Source organism: Saimiri boliviensis, chromosome 3 (genome assembly GCF_048565385.1).
Source record: "Saimiri boliviensis isolate mSaiBol1 chromosome 3, mSaiBol1.pri, whole genome shotgun sequence".
In the NCBI taxonomy this organism is placed as follows: Eukaryota; Metazoa; Chordata; class Mammalia; order Primates; family Cebidae; genus Saimiri; species Saimiri boliviensis.
Genome location: NC_133451.1, coordinates 160714741 through 160738993, shown reverse-complemented (window position 1 = coordinate 160738993; position 24253 = coordinate 160714741). Strand labels below are relative to the sequence as shown.

At 35.5% G+C, this 24253-nt stretch overlaps 1 protein-coding gene across 1 annotated transcript in view; it reads left to right on the top strand.

The window, feature by feature from the left end:
• Positions 1 to 24253, top strand: part of SLC25A31 (solute carrier family 25 member 31) — a 43537-nt gene that overhangs the window by 14712 nt on the left and 4572 nt on the right. Inside the window, exons 2-5 of the mRNA XM_003927718.3 lie at positions 564 to 691; positions 19501 to 19618; positions 22340 to 22494; positions 24015 to 24140. Coding sequence (XP_003927767.1) covers positions 564 to 691; positions 19501 to 19618; positions 22340 to 22494; positions 24015 to 24140 — 527 coding nt within the window. The remainder of the gene's footprint in view (positions 1 to 563; positions 692 to 19500; positions 19619 to 22339; positions 22495 to 24014; positions 24141 to 24253) is intronic.

Genomic DNA, 24253 nt, shown 5'->3' with positions numbered 1-24253 from the left:
CTCCATCAGTTCTCTAGAAACTGCCTGGAATTGAAATGGATCCCTTTTCTAGTTAAATTTTACACCCATTCAAAATGGTTCCAGACCATAAAGATAAGGGCACTTTAGATTCTTTTATCCTGTTCTCATTCTCATAAGTATGTCTACAAATCAGTAAGTTGACATATTTGTTGTTCTGTCATACTTATTTGTAACAGCCTTAGCACCATAGGTGTTGTACATCAGGATTTGGGAATGAGCCTAAGGGTTACTAGCCCCTGACAAATACTACTGAGCTCTGTTATTCTACTAGTGAAGAGCCCTATATTCAATTGATAACACTTTCCTTAGTTTTTATGTGTTCAAAGCTCTTTATTTGAAGTTTTTTTAAAAAATGGAATGGGGTACAATAGAGTTAACACTGTCTTTATTTTTCAATGGAGACAAACATTTTAGAAAACTATTTTTTCTCACAAGAAAGGATATGTTTTAGATAGTTCATATAACTAAATTTGTTAAAACTATGGCAGTTGTTTAATAATAATACAATATAGGTTTATGTATTTATATGTCTCTTTCTATAGGTTTCTTCAGTTTTTGGCGTGGCAATTTGGCAAATGTTATTCGGTATTTTCCAACACAAGCTCTAAACTTTGCTTTTAAGGACAAATACAAGCAGCTATTCATGTCTGGAGTTAATAAAGAAAAACAGGTAATTATATATATTTTTTTACTTTTTCCTTCCAATATAGAAATTTTCTGTCCATTGTAAACTTTCTGTCCAATGTAAATATATTTCAGTATCTCTAAAATTTTCTTTAAAATGGTTAGATTGTCTTAACTGCGATGTTTTATTTGGGGAGGAGGTGCTCAAGTGGTGAGAAAAAAAATAAATATGTATTGTTACAAAAGTCATAAAGGATCTTTTGTCTCAAGGCAATATTTCTTTGAATAAATATTATACCTAATGTAATTTCATCTTGTCATTGTTCTGCACTGAGAAAACACAGCATTTTGTCTGCTTATTTTAAACACAGAAAGAAAGCAACAAGTACATTGTACCTACTACTGAGGTAATTTATATAAAGAAGTAAATTATTTCTTTTTTGATAATAATGATTTATTTAGCTGAGATTAAAGTGTATAGGAAGTCAAAATTGAGTGAAACTGGAAAATGATAAATTTAACCCAGAGAATTCTTTTTATTGCAAAGATACTGTTTGGTTATTCAAGTAATTACTCCCTTGGTTACAAAATCTCAGTTTCAAAATTTCTAACTCATATAAACTCCCTGTCATTTATTCTGATTTGTATTTGTTTTTTAGTATCCAATACACTATACTACCTACATTATTCCCAAGATCTTCCCTTCACTCTTACAAAATCTCTCTTAACCCTCATCTTCTCTTTTTCTCCCTGTCTCTCCTCATCTCCCACTCCTGCCCCAGCCAACCAAGCTGTCTTAGGAGGTTTTTAAAAGCAAATGTTTGTGGAACATTTCTTTGTTGCTGCCTCCATAAATTTCCTTTAATACTCTGTATTCCTTTTCTTCATTATTTTATTTATTTTTTTAAATTATTATACTTTAAGTTCTGGGGTTCATGTGCAGAACGTGCAGGTTTGTTACGTAGGTATACACGTGCCATGGTGGTTTGCTGCATCCTTCACCCTCTCACATCAGGTATTTCTCCTAATGCTATCCTTCCCCTATCTCCCCACCCCCTGCTATCCCTCCCTTAGCCTCCCATCCCCCAACAGGCCCCAGAGTATGATGTTCCCCTCCCTGTGTCCATATGTTCTCATTGTTCAACACCCACTTATGAATGAGAACATATGTTGTTTGGTTTTCTGTTCTTGTGTCAGTTTGCTGAGAATGATGGTTTCGAGCTTCATCCATGTCCCTACAAAGGACATGAACTCATCCTTTTTATGGCTGCATAGTATTCCATGGTGTATATGTGCCACATTTTCTTTATCCAGTCTATCACTGATGGACACTTGGGTTGGTTCCGAGTCTTTGTTATTGTGAACGTTGTTGCAATAAATATACGTGTGCATGTGTCTTTATAATAGAATGATTTATCATTTTCTTAACAGTTGCTTACTGAATACTTTGCTTTGTCTTTTGGCCAGTGTGGAGGGGTGGGGTAAGGGGGTACAGGTAGAAAGGTAACCAGGAAAATTCCCTAGACTTAGAATTGGAAGGTTTAGATTTGGATCTTGGTTCTCTGTTTATTTAGCTACATGAGATTTTCTTTTATTTTTATTTTAGATCTGAGGGTACATGTGAAGGTTTGCAGTATAGGTAAACTCATGTTACAGGGTTTTCTTGTACAGATTATTTCATCACTCAAGTATTAAACTAGTACCCAATAGTTATTTTTCCTGCATCTCCCTCCTCCAATCCTCCACCCTCAAGTAGACCTGTGTATTTTTATTATTTGTGTTCATAAGTTCTCATCATTTAGCTCCCATTTTTAAGTGAGAACATGCAGTATTTGGTTTTCTGTTTCTATGTTAGTTTGCTAAGAGTAATATCCTCCAGCTCTGTTCATATTTCCACAAAAGACATTATTTCATTCCTTTTGATGGCTGTATATTATTACATGTTGTATATGTACCACATTTTCTTCATCCAATCTGCCATTGATGGGCACATAGGTTGATTCCATGTCTTTGCTATTGTGAATAATACTACAGTGATCACTTCCATGCATGTGTCTTTATAATAGAATGATTTATGTTACTCTGGGTATATATCCAGTAATTATACTTCTGTTTTTAGCTCTTTGAGGAATTGCTATACTGCTTTCCACAATGGTCCAACTAATTTACACTCCCAAGCACAGTGTATAAATGTTCACTTTTCTCCACAACCTCACCAGCATCTGTTATTTTTTGACTTTTTAATAGTAACCATCCTGACCATGAGATGGTATCATATTGTGGTTTTGATTTGCATTTTTCTAATGATCAGTAATATTGAGCTCTTTTCATTTGGTTGTTGGCTACATGTATGTCTTTTTTTGAAAAGTATCTGTTCATATCCTTTCCATTTTTTAATGGGGTTGTTTTTCTGTTGTAAATTTGTTTAAGTTCCTTATAGATGCTAGATATTAGACATTTGTCAGTTTGCAAGTATTTTCTCCCATTCTGTAGGCTGTCTGTTTACTTGTTACTGTTTACTGTCAGTCTGTAAACTGTTGACAGACTAACAGTAAACTGTTGACAGTTTTTTTTGCTGTGCAGAAGAAGTTCTTAAGTTTAACTAGATCCTATTTGTCAATTTTGGCTTTTGTTGCAATTGCTTTTGGTTATCTTTTTCATGAAATCTTTCTTCGTTCCTATGTCAAGGATGATATTGCCTGGGTTGTCTTCCAGGATTTTTATAGTTTTAGGTTTTACATTTAAGTCCTTAATCCATCTTGAGTTGATTTTTATATGTGGTGTAAGGAAGAGGCACAGCTTTAATCTTCTGTATATGGTTAACCAGTTGTCCCAGCACCATTTATTGAATAAGGAGTCCTTTTCTCATTGCTTGTTTTTGTAAGCTTTGTCAAAGATTAGATGACTGTAGGTGTGCAGTTTTATTTCTGGGCTCTCTATTCTGTGGCTTTGGCCTATGTGCGCATTTTTGTCTTAGTACCATACTGTTTTGGTTACTTTAGTCCCATACTATAGTTTGAAGTTAGGTAACATCAGATGCCTCCAGCTTTGTTCTTTTTGCTTAGGATTGCCTTGGCTATTCAGGTTCTTTTTTGGTTCCATATGAATTTTTAAACAGTTTTTTCTAGTTCTGTGAAGAATGTCATTGGTAGCTTGATAGGAATAGCACTGAACCTATAAATTGCTTTAGGAAATATGGCCTTTTTTTTTTTGAGACAGAGTCTCACTCTGTCATCCAGGCTGGAGTGCAGTGGCATTACCTTGGCTTACTGCAACCTCTGCCTCCTGGGTTCAAGCAATTCTCCTGCCTCAGCCTTCCAAGTAGCTGGGACTACAGGTGCATGCCACCACCATACCCAGCTAATTTTTTTGTATTTTAGTACAGATAGGGTTTTAGGTTTTACCATGTTGTCCAGGCTGGTCTCGAACTCCTGACCTCGCAATCCACCTGCCTCTACCTCCCAAAGTGCTAGGATTATAGGTGTGAGACATGGTGTCTGGCCTAATGTGGCCACTTTAATGATATTGATTCTTCCTATCTATGAGCATGGGATATTTTTCCATTTGTTTGTGTCGTCTCTGATTTCTTTGGGCAGTGTGTTGTAATTCTCATTATAGAGATCTTTCACCTCCCTAATTAGCTGTATTCCTAGGTATTTCATTCTTTTTGTGACTGTATGAGATTTTAAAAGTTGGTTTACTTCTCTGATCCCTAGTTTCCTCATCTAAAAATTGGGCATAATAATACCTTTCTCATAGTTTAATTGTGAGGTTTAGATGAGATTACATGTGAAGTGTGTAGCATAGTGCCTTGCTTTATGACAGGCATTCAGTAAAATGTTTCTGCTTCTTAAACTGACAGCTGTAATAATTGGAATTTCCCTTGACTCAGATTATTTGTTCCACAGTGTGGGGTTCTCTCCAAAACTATTGTCAGGTTCATTGATTCACTAGAAGGATGTATAAAATTTAGAAAATCAGTTATACTGTGGTTTATTAAAGCAAAGGTATTCAAATTAAAATCAAAGGGAAAAGGCATACAAGGAAGAGACCAAGAGAAACCAGGTGCAAGTTTATAATTGTCCTGTTCTAGTGAATCACATGGACAAAATACTAACTTCCCAAGATCCAAAGTAAGTTTACTCAATCCTTGGTGTCCAGGGTTTTTCTTTGGGATCACTATCATAGACATGGAATGTGACTGACCTTAGCTACACAGTTTCTGGTCCCCTTCCAGAAAACAAACTCATGCAGCTTAGTACAAAACCCCAGGCTTAAACAAACAAGTGTTTACCATAAATCACAATGTTAGCACAAACTCTCCCAACTGAATCACTCACCTTAGTCCCTTATAGGTCTTAAAACAGTCCTATAAATTGGCTCCTGTCCTTTTCATTTGCAGTCAGAGAGCATACCTGCTCATCCAGCAACCCACCAGGAGGCTCATCTGTCTGTGACCCCAGAGACAAGCCTAAAGAGCTTGATCTCAAGAGACCTAAAACAACCCTGTGATTTGGTTCCAGCCCCTGTCAGCCATGGACCAAGTCATTATTGCCTTCCCAGGACCCACCCAGTCATCTAATGGAAGTGGTTCCAGAGATGGGAGGAAACCACATCCATCAGTATATCTAATGAAACATGATGCAGACCCTCATCCTAGCAGCAACTCACAGACCATGGTTATTGAGACAGTCCAATTCAGCCAGGATCTAGATAGGATATGTGCTTACTACAGTTTTTAGTAAGAGGCCCACCAATTGCATTCTTCACTGTGGACTCAGCAGCAGCCACATGACTTAGATCCAACACCATTTAACTGCCATCTTAACAGCAGTCTGATCAATCCAAAGACCTAAAAGGAGAGGATTTTAACTTGCTGAAACCAGTTTTCTAAGACTGCAAGAAAAGTTTGGTCTTTCAGATATGCAGACACCAACACAAGACTACATGGATAACAAGGACTCAAGGCAACCAGGACACCACCAGAAGAAACTAATAATGCTCCAATAACAGACCCCAAACAAATGGATATATACATATCACCTGTGAAATAATTCAAAATAATTACCTTGAAGAGTCTCAGTAAGGTGCAAGATAGACAACTGAATTAAAGTAGGAAAACAAAACCATATGTGAACAAAATGAGAACTTTACTAAAGAGATTGAAACCATTTTTTTAAAAATCCTGGCACTGAAGAATATAATGATAGAATTGAAAAAGCTCAATAGAGAGCTTTAACAGCAGACGCAACCATGCAGAAGAAAGAATCAGCAAATTCAAAGATAGGTCATTTTAAATTAACTAATTAGAGAAAAATATATAAAGACTGAAGAAAGCATAAGGAACTTACGAGACACTGTCAGTTGTACAAATATGTGAATTATGGCAGTACAAGATGAAGAAGAAAAAGGGTAAGAAAGCTTATTTTTTAAAATATTGTCTGAAAATTTCCCAAACCTTTGTAAATGTATGGACATCCAGATTGAAGAAGCTCAGAGGACTCCAAGCAAGATCAATTTTGAAAAGAGCCAGACACAGTGGCTCATTCCGGTTATCCCAGATAGTGAGGAGGCTGGGATAACTTCTCTTATCCCAGATACTTGACATGGGATGATCACTTGAAGCCAGGAGTTTGAGATAAGCCTGGACAATATAGCAAGATCCCATGTCTAAAAATAAAGAATATGATGAGATACATTTTAATCAACTTGCCAAAGGTCAAAAAACAAAGAATTTTAAAAGTAGCAGAAAGAATTCATCACATAAGGTTATAAGTAGACTTCTCAAAGGAAACATTGCAAGCCACAAGTATTGGCATGACATTTTCAGAGTGCTAAAAGAAAAAAAAAATGTCAGCCAAGAATATTAAACCTGACTAAATTGTCTGTCAGAAATGAAATAGAGATAAAAACACATTTCAAGGCAAAAGCTAAAGTTCATCACCACCAGACTGACTGTAAGAAATGGTACTGGGAGTTCTTAAAGTTGAAAGGACAATAAGTAACAACATGAAAACATATGAAAGTATAAACCTCAGTGGTAAAGGTAACTATACAGGTGCTCCTAAGGTAAATATACAGGTACTCCCAACTTAAACTGGGGTTACATCATGATAAACTCATCATAAGTGGAAAATATTCTAAGTCAAAAATGCATTTGATACCATAATAAACTGATTATATAGTCAAAAATTGTAAGTCGAACCATTAGAAGTCCAAATACTCCTTGAGTCATAATGGGATTATTTCCTTACAAATTCATGGTAAAGTTGAAAAATTGTAATTTAAACCAGTTGTATTGTCAAACGTGAAATAGCCTAATATTGTAAAGGTGATGTGTTAATCACTTTTAATTCTTAAAGTTGAAAGACAGATTATTAAAAACAACTATAGCTATAATATTTAACAGATATGCAGTATACATGGAAGTAAAATGTGACATCAGTAGCATAAAATAGAGGGAGAAGTAAAAATAAAGAGTATTTTTTGTATGCAGTTGAACTTAAGTTGATATCAGCTTAAATTATAATCTATAATTATAAGGTATTTTATGTGAGCCTCATGATAACCATAAATTTAAAAACCTCTAGTAAATACAAAAAAGAAAAAAAAGAGAAAGGAACTGAAGCCTACCTTTTCAGAACTAGAACAAATTATGAAGAAAGACACCAAGATCGGAGGAAAAGAAGAAATGAACTACAAAACAGTAAATGTAACAGTAAATGGTTAACAAAATGGCAATAATACATCCTTATTTATCAGTAATTTAAATTGTAAGTGAATGATGTTTAATTAAAAGCACACTGGTAAAAGGATTTAAAAGACTCAACAGTTTGCTACCTATAAGAGGCTTACTTTAGCCTTAAGTATACACATATACTGAGAGTGAAGAGATTAAAAAAGATATTGTAGGCAAATGGAAATTTGAAAAGAGCAGAGGTAGCTATACTTACATAATACAAAATAGACTTTAAGTCAAAAACTGTGAAAACAAGGAATGTCATTACATAATCATAAAGGGGTCAATTCATCAAGAGGATATAACAAATGTAAATATACATGCACTGTACATTGGAGCACCTAAATCTATAAAACAAATATGAATAGATCTGAAGGCAGAGACAGACTGCAATGCAAATAGTAGGGGACTTCAGTACTGTGCTTTCAACAATGGGCAGATCATCCAGACAGAAAATAAGAAAACGTTGAGCTTGAACTACACTTTAGATCAAATAGATCTAACACGTACATTTACAACATTCTATCCAAAACACGCAGAACACACATTTTCACAAGCATATTCAAGTCTTAACAAATTGAAAAAGGTTGAAATCATGTCAGGTTCTTTCTTGACCATACTGTAGTGAAACTGGAAATCAAGAACAAGAGAAATTTAGGGAAAAGCACAAATATGTGGAAATTAAACAACTTGCTTCTGAACAGCCAGTGGATCAAAGAAGAAACCAAAAGGAAAAATTTTAAATATCTTGAGAGAAATTTAAATGGAAGCACAACATAGCAAAACTTATAGGGTATAGCAAAAGCAGTTCTAAGAGGAAGTTTATGGCAACAGAAAAGAGACCTCAAATAACCTAATGTTAAACCTTGTTGCAAAACTAGAAAAAGAAGAATAAACTAAGCCCACAATCAGTTGAAGGAAGAAAAAAAATAAACAACACAACAGAAATAAAGGAAATAGAGACTAGAGATAAAGGATTTTTAAAAAACTAAGAGTGGGTTCTTTGAACCAATACATAAAATAGAAAACCCTTGGCCAGGAGTAAAATTAAAGAAGACTCATAAATCAGAAGTGAAAGAGGAGACATTACAGCTGAAACCCAAAAATGCAAAGGATATTGAAAGATTGTTGTACCGCATAAATTATGAAAGTGGATATGCCAAGTAATTATATGACCTTGAAGAAATGGATAAATTCATAGAAACATACAACTTACCAAGACTGAATCATGAAGAACTAGAAAATCTGAACAGACCAATAATGAGTACAGAGATTAAATCCATAATCAAAAACTTCCAAACAAGGAAAAACCCAGGATCAGATGGCTTTATGGCAAATATTTAAGAACTAGTACCAGTCCTCCTCAGAGTCTTCCAAAAAATTAAAGAGAAGGCAACACCTTCAAACTTACTTTATGAGGTCAACCTTACTCTGATACCAAAGCCAGAGAAGGACACTAGAAAAAATGAAAATTACAGGTCAGCATCCCTAATGAACAAACATGGAGAAATCCTCAAGAAAATACTAGCAAACTTAATTCACCTGTACATTAAAGGGATTATTCATCATGATCAAGATGTGTAGAGCCTCTTTCAGAAGCTCTTCTAAAACAGACCTGGTGGTGATGAAATCTCTGAGTACTTGCTTTTCCACAAAGGATTTTACTTTTCCTTCACTTATGAAGCTTAGTTTGGCTGGATATGAAATTCTGGGTTGAAAGTTCTTTTCTTTAAGGATGTTGAATATTGGCCCCCACTCTCTTCTGGCTTGTAGGACTTCTGCTGAGAGATCTGCTGTGACTCTGATGGGCTTCCCTTTGTGAGTAAACTGACCTTTCTCTCTGGCTGCCCTTAGCATTTTCTCCTTCATTTCAACCCTGGTGAATCTGACGATTATGTGCCTTGGGGTTACTCTTCTTAAGGAGTATCTTTGTGGTGTTCTCTGTATTTCCTGGAGTTGAGTATTGGCCTGCACTGCTAGGTTGGGGACGTTTTCCTGGATAATATCCTGAAGAATATTTTCCAGCTTGGATTCATTCTCTTCGTCACATTCAGGTATACCTATCAAACGTAGATTAGGTCTTTTCACATAGTCCCATACTTCTTGGAGAGTTTGTTGATTCCTTTTTAGCCTTTTTTCTCTACTCTTGCCTTCTCATTTTATTTCATTGAGTTGCTCTTTGACCTCTGATATCCTTTCTTCTGCTTGGTCAATTCGACTGTTAAAACTTGTGCATACTTCATGAAGTTCTCATATTGTGTTTTTCAGCTCCATCAATTCATTGATATTCCTAAGTTGTCTATTCTCATTAGCATTTTGTCAAATCTTTTTTCAAGGTTCTTAGTTTCTTTGCATTGGGTTAGAACATGTTCTTTTAGCTCACAGAAGTTTCTTATTACCCACATTCTGAAGCCTGATTCTGTCAATTCATCACACTCATTCTCTACCAGGCCTTGTTCCCTTGCTGATGAGGAGTTGTGATCCCTTGTAGGAGGAGAGGCATTCTGGTTTCAGGTGTTTTCATCCTTTTTGCACTGGTTTCTTCCCATCTTTATGGATTTATCCACCTGTCATCTTTGTAGTTGCTGACTTTCAGATTGGCTCTCTGAGTGGATGTCCAGTTTGTTGATAATGAAGTTATTTCTGTTTCTTAGTTTTCCTTCTAACAGTCTGGCCCCTCTGCTGTAGGACTGCTGAGGTCCACTCCAGGCCCTGCTTGCCTGGGGATCACCTGCAGTGGCTGCAGAACAGTAAGGGTTGCTACCAGTTTCTTCTGCTATCTTTGTCCCAGAAGGATATCTGCCAAATGTCAGTCTGAGCTCTCCTTTATGAGGTGACTCTTTGGTGTACGTGGGTCAGGGAACTGCTTGAGGAGACAGTCTGTCCTTTATAGGAGCTCAAGTGCTGAGCTGTGGGCTTCATTGTTCATTCAGAGCTGCTGTGTGATTTCCTGTGCGGCAACCCACTGTGCCGACTCAAACAGTGGCGCTGAGATTCGTAGTGCTTTCCTGCCCAGAAATCTCCTGGCCTGGCTCACTGTCTCAGTCTCCTTTTTAATCAGCTGAATGGGCAACTCTGCCTTCCTGGAGCTCCATTTGCCAGCTAAAAGGGCACCCAGTTCCATGTATTTTGCATTGAGAACTGCCACGCTGGGACGTGGGCAAAACAGCTGCGCCAGCCAAAAGAGTTGCACTGGCAACCTGTGGGGCTCCTCCGCCTGGGAATCTCCTGGTCTGTGGGCAATAAAAATCCATCTGGAAATGCAGCATCTACTCACTCTCTGCACTTTCACTGGGAGCTGCAATCCTGAGCTGCTCCTATTTGGCCATCTTGGATCTCTCTCCCTCTTACCCCATTTTTAAAAAAATAAAATAAAACATATTAAAGATTTAAATCTAAGACCTGAAACTGCAACACTAGTAGAATAAAACATTGGGGGAAAGCTCCATGACATTGGTCTGAGCAATGATTTTTTGGATATGACCCTAAAAGCACAAGTAACAAAAGCAAAAATTATAGACAGATGAGATTGTATTTAAACTAAAATGCTTCTGAACAGCAAAGGAAATAACAGAGTGATGAGACAACCATGACTTGGGAGAATACGTTTGCAAACAAAATATTTGCCCACCCCCCAAAAAAATAAATATGACAAAGGGGCTAATAAACAAGCTGTATACATAATTCAAAAACTTTAATAGCATGAAAACAAATGACCGGATTAGAAAATGGGCTAAAAACCTAAGGAGACATTTCTCAAAAGAAGACATACAGATGGACAACAGGTATATGAAAAAATGCTGAACCTTACTAATCAGGGAAATGCTAATTAAAACCACTTTGAATTATCACCTCACACCTGTTAGAATGACCATTATCAAAAAGATGAAAGATATGCAAAAGACCATAGAGAAAAGAGAACCCTTGTATACTGTTGGTGGTAATGCAAGTTACTATAGACATTTTAGAAAATAATGTAAAGCTAACCTAAAAAAGACAAAATCAGGGCCAGGTGCAGTGGCTCATGCCTGTAATCCTAGTGCTTTGGGAGGCTGAGGGGACAGATCATGAGGTCAGGAGTTTGAGACCAGCCTGGCCAATGTGGTGAAACCCTATCTCGACTAAAAATAACAAAAATTAGCCAGGCATGGTGGCGCATGCCTGTAATCCCAGTTACTAGAGAGACTGAGGCAGGAAATTGTTTGAACCCAGGAGGCAGAGGTTGCAGTGAGCCGAGATTGCACCACTGCACTCCAGCCTAGACGACAGAGCAAGACTCCATCTCAAAAAAAAAAAAAAAAAAAATAGAACTTCCACAGTATTCAGCAATATAACCCACTACTGGGTTACATATCCAAAGGAATTGAAATCAGCATGATGAAGAGATGTTTGCACTGTCTTGTTTATTGCAGTATTATTCACAATAGCTAAGATATATGGAAGCAACCTAAGTGTCCATCAGAAGATGAATGGATAAAGAAAATGTATATATTCAGTGGAATATTATTCAGCCTTATAAAAGACAGAAATTCTGTCATTTGTGACACAGAATAACCAGCTAAGTGAAGTAAGCCAGGTGCAGAAAGACAAATACTGCTACTGACTTTTGCACATCCCACTTATATATGGAATTTTAAAATGTTGATATTATAGTAACAGAGTAGACTGATGGTTTCTAGGGTTGGTGGAGGGTGGGAGAATAAGGAATGGGGAGATGTTGCTCAAGGGTACAAAGTTTCATTTAGACAGGAGGAATAAGTTTTAGAGCTCTGTTGTAGACTATGGGACTGTAGCTAATGTAATGTACATTTAAAAATTGCTAAAAGAGTATGTTTTAAATGTTCTCACCTGAAAAATTTAAGTATGTGATATATATGTTAATTAGCTTGGCCATTCAACAATATAAATATATATCAAAATATCACATTGTACCCCATAAATATGTACAATTATTTGTCAATTTAAAAAATTTTTAAGTCATTGATATTTTTAGCCATTGTACCTAAAAAATTGTTTAGGTCATTGGTAAAACGCAATGAGGTACCACTAAACACCTACAATAATGACAACACCAAATTGGTCACAGTGCAGACAAACCAAATCACTCTTATGTTGCTGGTAGAATGTGAAATGACACTGCCACTCTGGAAAAAAGTATGGCAGTCTCTTACAAACTAATATGCACTTACCATATAACCCATGTTTACACTTCTGTGTGGACATTTATCCTGGAGAAATGAAAATTTATGTTCATACAAAAACTAATGTACACAATGTTCAATAGCAGCTTTTCTCACAATAGTCAAACTCTGGAAACAACTCAGATGTCCTTCAGTAGGCAAATGGTTAAACTATGGTAAATTACATCATGGGATATTACTCAGCAATAGAAAGTAAGAAAATTTTAAAGTGATAGATTCAGGGATACATGCACGTTTGTTACATGAGTATATTGTGTAATGCTGGGGTCTGCGCTTCTGTTTAACCCATCACCCAAACAGTCCACGTAGTTCCCAACAGGTAGCTTTTTAACCCTTCTTTCCTCTCTCCTCCCCGCTTTTAGAGTTGCCAGTGTCTATTGTTTCCATCTTTACGTCCACGTGTACCCTTTGTTTAGCTCCCACTTAAAGTGACAACATGCAGTATCTGATTTTCTGTTTCTGCATTAATTCACTTAGGATAATGGCCTCCAGCTGCATCCGTGTTGCTACAAAGGACAGTATTTCATTTCATTCTTATTTAAAGCTACATAGTATTCCATGGTGTATATGTAGCAAATTTTCTTTATCCATTCATCCATTGATGAACACTTAGTTTGATTCTATGACTTTGTTACTGTGATTCATGCTAAGATAAACATACAGTTCAGAATTTGATATAACAGTTTCTTTTTCTTTGGAAAGATAACCATTGGTAGGATTGCTGGACTGCATGATAGTTCTATTTCACTCCATACTGTTTTCCATAAGGGTTGAACTAACTTACATTCCCACCAACACTGTGTAAGGATTCCCTTTTTTGCACATCATCACCAACATCTATTATTTTATGACTTTTTAATAATAGCCATCCTGACTAGTGTGAGATGGTATCCCATTGTGATTTTAATATGCAATTTCTCTGATGATTAGTGTATTAGTCCTTTTCCACACTGTTGATAAAGACGTACCCAAGACTGTGAAGAAAAAGAGATTTAATTGGACTTATAGTTCCACATGGCTGGGGAGGCCTCAGAATCATAGCAGGAGGCAAAAGGTACTTCTTACCTGGTGGTAGCAAGAGAAAAATGAGGATGAAGCACAAGTGGGAACCCCTGATAAATCCGTTGGATCTCATGAGACTTACTGTCATGAGAATAGCATGGAAAGACTGACCCCCATGATTCAATTACCTCCCCCTGGGTCCCTCCCACAACATGTGGGAATTCTGGGAGATACAATTCAAATTGAGACTTCAGTGGGGACACAGCCATACCATATCGGTTAGTGATGTTGAGCATTTATTCATGTTTGTTGGCCAATTGTATGTCATCTTTTGAGAAATGTCTATTCATGTCCTTTGCCCACCTTTTTTTTTTTTATTTTTTTGAGATGGCATCTTGCTCTCTTGCCCAGGCTGGAGTGCAGTGGTACAGTCTTGGCTTACTGCAACCTCTGCCTTACAGGCTCAAGCCATTCCCCTGGCTCAGCCTCCCAAGTAGCTCGGATTACAGGTGCCCGCCACTACCCCCAGCTAATTTTTGTATTTTTAGTAGAGACAGCGTTTTACCATGTTGGCCAGGCTGGTCTTGAGCTCCTGACTTCGTGATCTGCCCACATCAGCCTCCCAAAGCACTGGGATTATAGGCGTGGGCCACCGCGCTTGGCCTGCCCATTTTTTAATGGGGTTATTTGGTCTTTTTCTTGTCGATTTATTTAAGTTCCTTATGGATTCTGGATATTAGTCCCTTGTCAGATGCATAGTTTGCACATATTTTCTCCCATTTTGTATAATGTCTGTTTTCTCCATTGAATGTTACGCAGAAGCTCTTTAGTTTAATTCCCATTTGTTGATTTTTGTTTCTGTTGCATTTACTTTTGAGGAAGTCATCAATTCTTTGCCAAGGCCAATGTTTAAAATTTTTTTTACGTTTTTGTCTAGGATTTTTTAGTTTGAGGTCTTATATTTACTTTTAGTCTTTAATCCATCTTGCATTAATGTTTGTATATGGTGAAGGATAGGGACCCAGTTTCATTCTTCTGCATATGGTAGCTATTTTTCCCCAGCACCATTTGTTAAATAGAGTGTGCTTTTCTCATTGTTTATTATTGTCAGCTTTGTCAAAGATCAGTTGATTGTAGATGTGTGGCCTTATTTCTGGGTTCTTTATTCTGTTCCCTTGGTCTATGTATCTGTTTTTGTACCAGCACCGTGCTGTTTTGGGTACTATAGCCTTGTAATATAGTTTGAAGTCAGGTAATGTGATGCCTATGGATTTTTTCTTTTGCTTGGGTTTCCTTTGGCAATTCAGTTTATGTTTTTTGGTTCCATATGAATTTTAAAATACTTTTTTCTAATTCTTTGAAAACTGTTGTTGGTAATTTGAGCATGGAATATTTCTCCATTAGTTTGTATCATGTATGACTTTTTCTGTCAATGTTTTGTAGATCCTTGTATGGATCTTTCGCCTCTTTGATGAAATATACTCCTATGTATTTGTGTATGTGTGTGTGTGTCTACTATAAATGGAATTGAGTTCTTGATTTGAATCTCAACTTGAATGTAATTGGTCTGTAGAAATGCTACTGACTTTTGTACATTGATTTTTGTATCTGGAAACTTTACTGAAGTCATTCATCAGGTCTAGAGGTATATTCAGGGTTTTGGAGGCATATTTAGGGTTTTCTAGCTATATGCTCATGTAAGTTGATTTCCTCTTTTCCTATTTGGATGCATTTTATTTCTTTCTCTTGCCTGATTGCTCTGGCTATGACTTCCACTACTATGTTGAATAGAAGTGGTGAGAGTAGACATTCTTGTCTAGAAACAAAGTTTTGATAGGGCAAATATTGTATGATTCTACCTAAGTACTTAGTATAGACAAATTCATAGCGACACAAGGTAGATTGTAGATTAACAGGTGGTTAACCTCTGTTAAACTATTGAAAGGGGAGATGGGGAGATGGGAAGGAGTTATTCTTTAATGAGTTATAGAGTTCTGTTTAGGATGATGAAAACGTTCTGGAAATAGATAGTGGTGAAGTTTACACAACATTGCAAACATACTTAATGCCATTGAATTGTACACTTAAAATAGTTAAAATGGTAAATCTTATGTATATTTTATCAGTATACAAAAAAGGAACAAACTTTTGATATGTGCACCAACTTTGCATTTTTAAGGTAGAAAAAGCCAGTCTCAAAGGTTATATGCTTTCTGATTGCTTTTATATAACAGTCTTGAAATGATGAAATTATAGTGATGGAAAAAAGAATACTGTTTGCCAGGAGGGAAAGAAGTGGCTGTGATTATAAGAGTGACATGAGGGATCTTCTCATGGAACTGTTGACCATGATGGCCATAAGAATTTGAACACGTGACAAAACTGCGTTTAACTGAATAAACGCACAAATGAGTACATGTTAAACTGACAAAATCTGAATAGGGTAGGCCTTATCATGTCCATTTCTTGTACTACAGATTTGCTAGTACACTGGGGAAATTCATTGAAGGGTTTATAGTCTCTCTCTATATTCCTCTTACAATACATGTGAATCCAAAATTATCTCAAAACAAAAAGTTTTTTTTAAATGGTAAGGGAAGCATGCGCCTACTATATATTGTTTCACTGACTTTTCACTTCACTCTTTGAGGTAGTTATCTTTACCCAAAAGGTATGAATAAGGAAAGTGGGACTTAGCTTAAAGCATTGGCTCTACTAGTTTGTTCCAGTCTAACTCCCAAACTCACCTGAGGTGACTAGACTGGATGAGCCTCAGCTGGGTCTGGGCATAAACTGCTCCTCAGCCACCCCTTAGCAGCTTTCAGCACAACCCTCAATGGAGAAAAGTAAAGCTGCTCCCAACTCTCTTCCCTGTCCAGAGAAGTTGTTATAAACAACTTTGGTCTCAGGGCATTTGTTATTTGATGCATCATTGAGTCTTTTCATACAGTATCTGTTTGTCAACAATTAAAAATAAACATAATTATTTTTCCTCAGAAATCTTACTCTTTCATCTTCTCCCCTTCCTGATTCTTCTCTGTTCCTCTCTTTTAACAATATAGTAGTACTTTAAGTTACTAACTTACACCAACCAAAACTCATTTATACTTATATACATACTACCTCTTCTGGGTCTTTTTTATTTTCAAGTTTAATTGTGGAAGGACAGGTTTTGTTACACAAATGCAGGATCGTCACTCAACGTAGGCAGATTCTTACTGCTTTTCTCCATTTCCATCCTTCCTACCTCACTACATAGATTGGCCATACTGTTTATACATGTTGTGTCTGCCCCTGTTGTTTTTTCATAGCTCCAATTTTCTCTATCAGAAGTGTCTTGTTTTGAATGATAAATCACATGATTATCCACTCAAAAAGCATTGATCTGACTTCTTTCACATCAAGAAATAAAAAAGATTAAATAGAACTTAAAATCTACTTTATAAATCTTTATGCCACATATCTTGTTTGGTTGACTTACTTGGTTTTCAGAAGCAGAGATTGAGTCAGATTACCTCAGGAAAAAAGAGAATTTATTTTAATGATACAGTGGCACTTGAATTTCAGCCAAAGGCAGCTCTAGGGACAAGCTATACTCTTCATCTTTCTCTCCCAAGTCACCTGATCTTTCTCTCTAATTACCTGCTTTTAGTGTGTGTGCTTGCTATGTTTTCTCATTATTGCCTACCTTTTTTTACCTATTGATATTTTCTTATTCTAAATTCAATATTTATATCATAGTGATCCTTTTTGGCCTTTCTAAAGGTCAGAGGTTCTTAACTTGGGATCCACGAATGCTTCTAAAATACTCCCACGCTAAAAAATATGTTTATATATGTGTAATTTTTCCTAGGAGAGGGTCTATAGTGTTGAGCAATCTCCAAAAAGTCTAAGACATTAATAACTTTTCCTTTTCTGTCCTTATCGATAACTACCATTGAATCTTTAAAGTTCAGTTCCTAAGAAAGAGGCTCTGGCACAGCTCATCTTTTTCTACCAGGTTACCAATCATCTACTACAGTATGGATTAACTACCCTTATGTCAGATGTAATCTCCTGATCTAATTATTTCTGTATGATTAGACATGCTGCTTATACAGTAAAACTTATGAATGTTATTTAAAAAGATTCATGTGAGTCTGGGAACAGTAAGTGGCATTACCAGCATACTTTATTAAATTAGTATTTATTTAATACATATCTCTGGGTAGGACATCATGACTTGCTCTGTGAAATAAACAAAGGAATTAAGAATCTTGGCTTCAAACAAATGGAAACAATCCAAATGTTCAGCAGCTGATGAATAGATAATGTTCATAAAATTGAATATTTTTGGCAATAAAAAGGAATGAAGTATTAATACATACTTCAACATGGATGACCCTTGAAAACGTTATGCGAAATGAAGGAAACCAGTCACAAAAGAGTGTGTCTTGTATGATTTCATTTATATGAAATGTCCAGGATAAGCAAATATATAGAGACAGAAAGTAGTTTAGTAGTCGCCTATGACTTAAGGAGGTGTAGGGAGCAAGTGGACTGACTTATAACAGGCATAGGGTTTCTTTTTGATATGATGGAAATATTCTAAACTGTGGTGATGGTTGCACAACTCTGTGACTATAGTAATGATTGAATTGTATGCTTTACATAGATGAATTTTATGATGCGTGAATTATGCTTAGTAAAGCTGTTAAGGAAAAATAATGCCGGCCTCAAGAAATTTATAGTCTGTAGGAGTAGTAATATACACAAATAATTATAAATTGAAAGTAGAAAGTGGTTGTAAGAGCTATTTAAAAAATAAGTCTATAACATGTTAATACATTTTACATATTGGTCATGTGATTCAACTTTAATTTCTGACACAGATGAAGTATTTATGGGAAGAGGGTATGAATAGATGGGTTAGAGATTAGATATTTCATGAGAGAAGCAGAACTTGAATTAGAGCATGAAGCAATAACTATTTTTTTGTTTAAAAAAGGAAGGGCATTCCAGGGCAAGAGAACATTGAGAGTTCCAAAGCTGTCTGACACTTTATTGTTACAAATATGAGCCAGAAAATGAAGCAAGAAATTGACCTTGACTAGAATATTATTCACTTTAATGTATTTAATGCTTGAATGACCTTGTACCCTGGATTTTCCATAACAGCTCCAATTCAAATACTCCTTTCTTCTCCCATAAGCACTAGATGTTGAAAAGCATCTTGCTGAACCTGGAGAGGGCACATTTTAAATGTTTATCAAAAAATTACCCTTCTTCAATAGTTCATGTAAACCAGTAGGCCAGTGAGGCCTAACTTCAATGCCATACAACTACGTTAGAATTGATGTCTGCCAATTTTCATGTTGACATTGGAATACAATTAAATATATATTTTTGAGCTATTCAAATTTAATTATATTTAAATTACAAAGTGAAGCTGGGGCATTATGAAGTATTTTAGGTTGGTGCAAAAAGTAATTACAGTTTTTTGCCATAATACTACTTACTGCATCCTTCCCAGAAAAAGGGCACAACTAAAGCCTCTATATGTGCCTGACATTGTAATCATAGCAAGCACTATTAAGAACGTATGTAGCTATTAATTTTTTTAAAGTATGCAATGTAAAGAGATGATTATGCAACCTCTTTTGCTAATTTGGGCTGCTTTGCTGGAGATTATTAAAATATCCTGGAATTTCAGTATGTCGGCATCTAAACTGTATCTTGCAGATTGCAAGAAACAAAGGATACATGGCTATGAAGAGAAAATATTTTGGATAACATGGTATGCATTATTATAGATGTTTACTTTATAAAAGCAGTTTATAAATCTGGTGTTTTAACATTTATAAAAATAAGAATTTACCAGGTATTTTAAACAGATTCTGTAGTTTAATAACCACTTTAATTAATATGTTTCAGTTCTGGAGGTGGTTTTTGGCAAACCTGGCTTCTGGTGGAGCTGCTGGGGCAACATCTTTATGTGTGGTATATCCTCTAGATTTTGCCCGAACCAGATTAGGTGTCGATATTGGAAAAGGTATGAGATTTTTAGAAACACCAACTTTTCCTTTTTTGTATTTTGAACCATGTGTTATTTATTGTCATTAATTGTGCTGTAATCGTGTTACCAGATAAAGTCTACAAACTTTATTCTTAACCAAATGGTAGAATCATAGGGCCTAAAGTGTATTACTTGCTTCTTTTCCCTAAAAAAAAAAAAGGAGGGAAAACCTGTTGTAACAAAAAAGAGAACATAAAAACTGCTTATAACTTAGTCTCATTTTTTTTCCCCTAGAAAGCCCTTCCCTGATTTTCCCATGCATTTACTCCTGTCTCAGCTGTGACTCCTTTCTAGGTTAGATGCACAAATCTCATCCTCGGGATTTCCTTTGCCTCTATCCTTACTTAAATGTCACATCTTCCCTTTTTTGTTATTACACGCCCCCCTCCCTTTTTTTTTTTTTTTTTTTTTTTTTTCTTTTCTTTTGGTAGAGTATGTTCTTTGGTAACTTTCTGAGAAAGAGTGAAAAAAAAATAAATTGAGCTCTTACAAATCTAAAAAAAAAAGTATTTGTCTTATTCTCTCAAAAAGGGTAAGACATATATAAAATCTGAGTTTAAAATTATTTTCCTTCACAATTATGAAAATATTACCCTGATGTCTGGTTTCTAATGTTGCTCTTAAGATACCAATTCTCTTACTCTGGATCCTTTAGTATATGTTTTTTCTTTTTAGTTAGTACTATCCCTGATGATCTTATATTTCACAGTAATAGACCTTTATGTGAGTCTTTTTTCAGTGTTAGTCACTCAACTGGCCCAGTAAAATCTGGAGCCTTGTATTCAGTTCTGTGGGTGGCAACACAATAAGTCATTTGGCTGCTCAGGGTGAGATTGTAGATATTGAGCATATACTTGCTCCTTTCCTTTCTTCCTGGAAATAGTAGTTAGTTCCTCTAATTTCTAAGTCTTTCTGAGGTTATTGTAGTCAAATGGCTTGCTTCCCAACAGTATCTTCCTCTGTAAGAAAATAGGTTCAGTTTTTCCTGCCCTATTTGGTGAGTTACCATTCTTCCCTATTCTCTCCATCTGGCTAAATTTTGTGGATTTCTTTTTGTCAGGTACTCTTCTTGGCCTTTCTGGCTTTAAACCTGTTTTATTTCATTCTTACTGTAATTGAGTTTCTTCAGGGAACAGAGATTCATTCACCAAATATTGAGTGCCTTCTGGAATATAGGGTGCCTGCAGATACAGGGTGTGTGTGAGTGTGTAAACTTGTATATATATATGCACACAGATATTCACATTCCACCCCCCCCATATAAGACATAGTGCTCATGCCTCATGTACTTTTACTCTAGTGGAGGACACAAGTAATAATAAATGAATAAATAACTAAAATATATTGTCACTTAATAATAAATGCTAGGGAAATGAAAAGAGAGTGATGTGAATTTTAAATAAATGATCAGAAAATGTCTTGGAAGGGGTAGCAAAGAAGAAAATGTGAGTTTCATCTATTATATTTAACTGGAAGTTGAAATTTATTTTTATTGATAAGAGGGTGAAAATAATATTACCTTGTTGTAAGTTTTATAGTTTTGTTTTCTATTTCAAATCAGGAGGATTTAGTTTATTCTTGAAAGATTACATTGTACATATATAATAATTTTAAAACATTGTCAAAGAATTCTTGGTCAAGGGAAAAGAAAAATAAAACCAGAAAATACTAGAAAAATATGATCCCATCATCTGAAATATTAACTATCCTAAACTTAACTAGATTTTAGCTTTATCTTTTTGTTTTACAACAGTCCTAGAGTTTTTCATTTCTTTTCTTTCTTTCTGTCTGTCTTTTTTTTTTTTTTTTTTTTTTTGAGACAGACTCTCACTCTGTCACCCAGGCTGGAGTGCAGTGGCGTGATCTCAGCTCACTACACCCTCTGTCTCCCAAGTTCAAGCAATTATCCTGCCTCAGCTTCCCGAGTAGCTGGGATTACAGGCGCCCACCACCATGCCTGGCTAATTTTGTATTTTTAGTTGAGATAGTTAGTGTTTCACCATCTTGGCCAAGCTGGTCTTGAATTCCTAATCTTGTGATCTACCCACCTTGGCCTCCCAAAGTGCTGGGATTACAGGCATGAGTCATCACGCCTGGCTGAGTTTTTCATTTCTAAGTGTTTTTTGTTTGTTTGTTTGTTTTTGTTTTTAATAGAGACAGGGTCTTACTCTGTTGTCCAGACTGGAGTACAGTGGCATAATCATAGCTCAATGAAACCTCCAACTCCTAGTCTCAAGTGATCCTCCTGTCTCAGCCTCCTGGCTAATTTTTTTTTTTTTTTGTAGTGGCAGGGTCTCACTATGTTGCACAAGCTGGTCTGGAACTCCTGGCCTCAAGCAGTCCTTCTGCCTTGGCTTCACAAAGAGCTGGAATTATAGGCATGAACCATCTCACCTGGCCCATTTCAAAGTATTTTCTTAACCTCAATTAGTAACTTCTGGTAACTTTAGTAAAATATTTTAAGGCAGGTTGTTTGAAATAAATTGTTTTCATAAGAGATTAATGTTTTCCATTAATTTCTTTTGGGATATTACTTGAAATCTTGGTTATCCATAAAATAATGGAAGAATTTTGATTTTTGCCTTCTTTGTTAGATTCGTAAGTGGAAATTTCAGATTATTTAAATCTGTAAATATTGATTAAAGTGTCTATTGGATATATAATGTTGCTAATAGATTTTATATGGCTTTATTTTAGGTCCTGAAGAGCGACAATTCAAGGGTTTAGGTGACTGTATTATGAAAATAGCAAAATCAGATGGAATTCCTGGTTTATACCGAGGGTTTGGTGTTTCAGTACAGGGCATCATTGTGTACCGAGCCTCTTATTTTGGAGCTTATGACACAGTTAAGGTAATCTGGGGGATTAACTTGGACATATTTCATAAATTTTAAATTAATAATATTTTAAGCAAATGTTACTTTTAATTACAAAAATAAAAATCAGTGATGAAATAAGAGAGACATGAAATTCCCTTAATCATGATTTTGCCATAACCTAATTAAATTATAACTATAGTATGGATCTGACTTTAGTTATAAAGCATGTATCTAAGCTTTTGAGGTGTTTTCACTATGTATCACGTTGCAAATGAAAAACATGCTAATTAAGCTTACATCATAATCAAATTGTTGGTATATGGAAAGGCATCTTCTAACAGTTTTTCTCATTTTATGTTAACCCTATTACCACTTTTTTGTATGCAAATAATTAAATACTGTCATTTTGGGAAGTAGGCAAAGCATAATTAATTAAATGCTACTATAGCTTAGTTATCTGCTGGATACCGTTCCATTCTGTGTTGTATTCTCCAGGTTGTTCTGCAATTTACCTTTTAATTTCAGACTTTAAGAACACTTCCATGTGGTAGGAAAAAGAAAAATTGTAATAATGGCTACCAATTTTTAGCTATTACTTAGTTCTAGAAATCTTTAAGTACTTTACATCTTATATCTCAGAAATCACCAGTTAAGAACTTACCCATGTAACCAAAACACCGCCTTCCCCAAAAACCTATTGAAATAAAAAATAGTAATAAAAGAAAATAAAGATACTTCTAATTGTTTAAAATAAACAAGTAATAATAAAATCCCCCTGCTTTGTTTAAAGATAAATAGCTAGGAATAGTTAAGTGACTGACTTGTTAAAGGCAAGCCAAAAAATCCTTGTTCTTAATAACTACATTATAATGCTTCCCAAAAGAAGCAAAGAAATTAACATCAGTATTATTTATTAAGCAAGATTAATACTTGGGAGACATTTTATAATTGATTTATATATTATCTCTGGCCTCCCTCGTTAGTATATACGTAGTTGAATATCATTTTTATTGCGGTCTGGACAGATCAGTTTTTCGTGTATTTTTTAGACTGCTATGTTAGTGGAAATTACAGGATCTCATTTATTTAATCACAGAAAAGTTATGTGTGTTCTGCCTTTGTTTTTCTTTGTAATCGCCTGCAGGAGTTGCAAAATTTAGAAACATTTTTCCATAGCTTAAAGTTTTAAAGCTGCTCATCACATATGTGTTGATGATAAAAGCATTTTTTCACTTTTTTTCAACCCCACAAGGAAGAGCCATGTAAGAACTTCTTTTTGTCGATGAATGCTATTTTCCCTAGTTTTATGTGCCATTAATAACGAATTCCTATAATGGAAAATATGCTTTATGTTTTTCAAATATACCTTTGAAATATAGTCATGTGTGGCATTCTACTTTTTATTGAGCTGCTACTATTAAATCCCACTATCTTATTGCATTTTAAGTCTAATTGGGTCCTCTTTCATTTATTTATAAAAATTATCCTTTAACTTAAGAATTTAGGATATTTTAGAAATTTGGATAGTTACTCGACGCATTTTTCCTTTCTAGGGTTTATTACCAAAGCCAAAGAAAACTCCATTTCTTGTCTCCTTTTTCATTGCTCAAGTTGTGACTACATGCTCTGGAATACTTTCTTATCCCTTTGACACAGTTAGAAGACGTATGATGATGCAGGTATTTTATGTTACCATTTCTAAGCTCAGTTGAGTCTTTAATATCTCTGATATTTAGGTATAATCAAATTTAGGAGAAATTTTGGCTGAAAGGCATAGGTCATTTGTTTTACT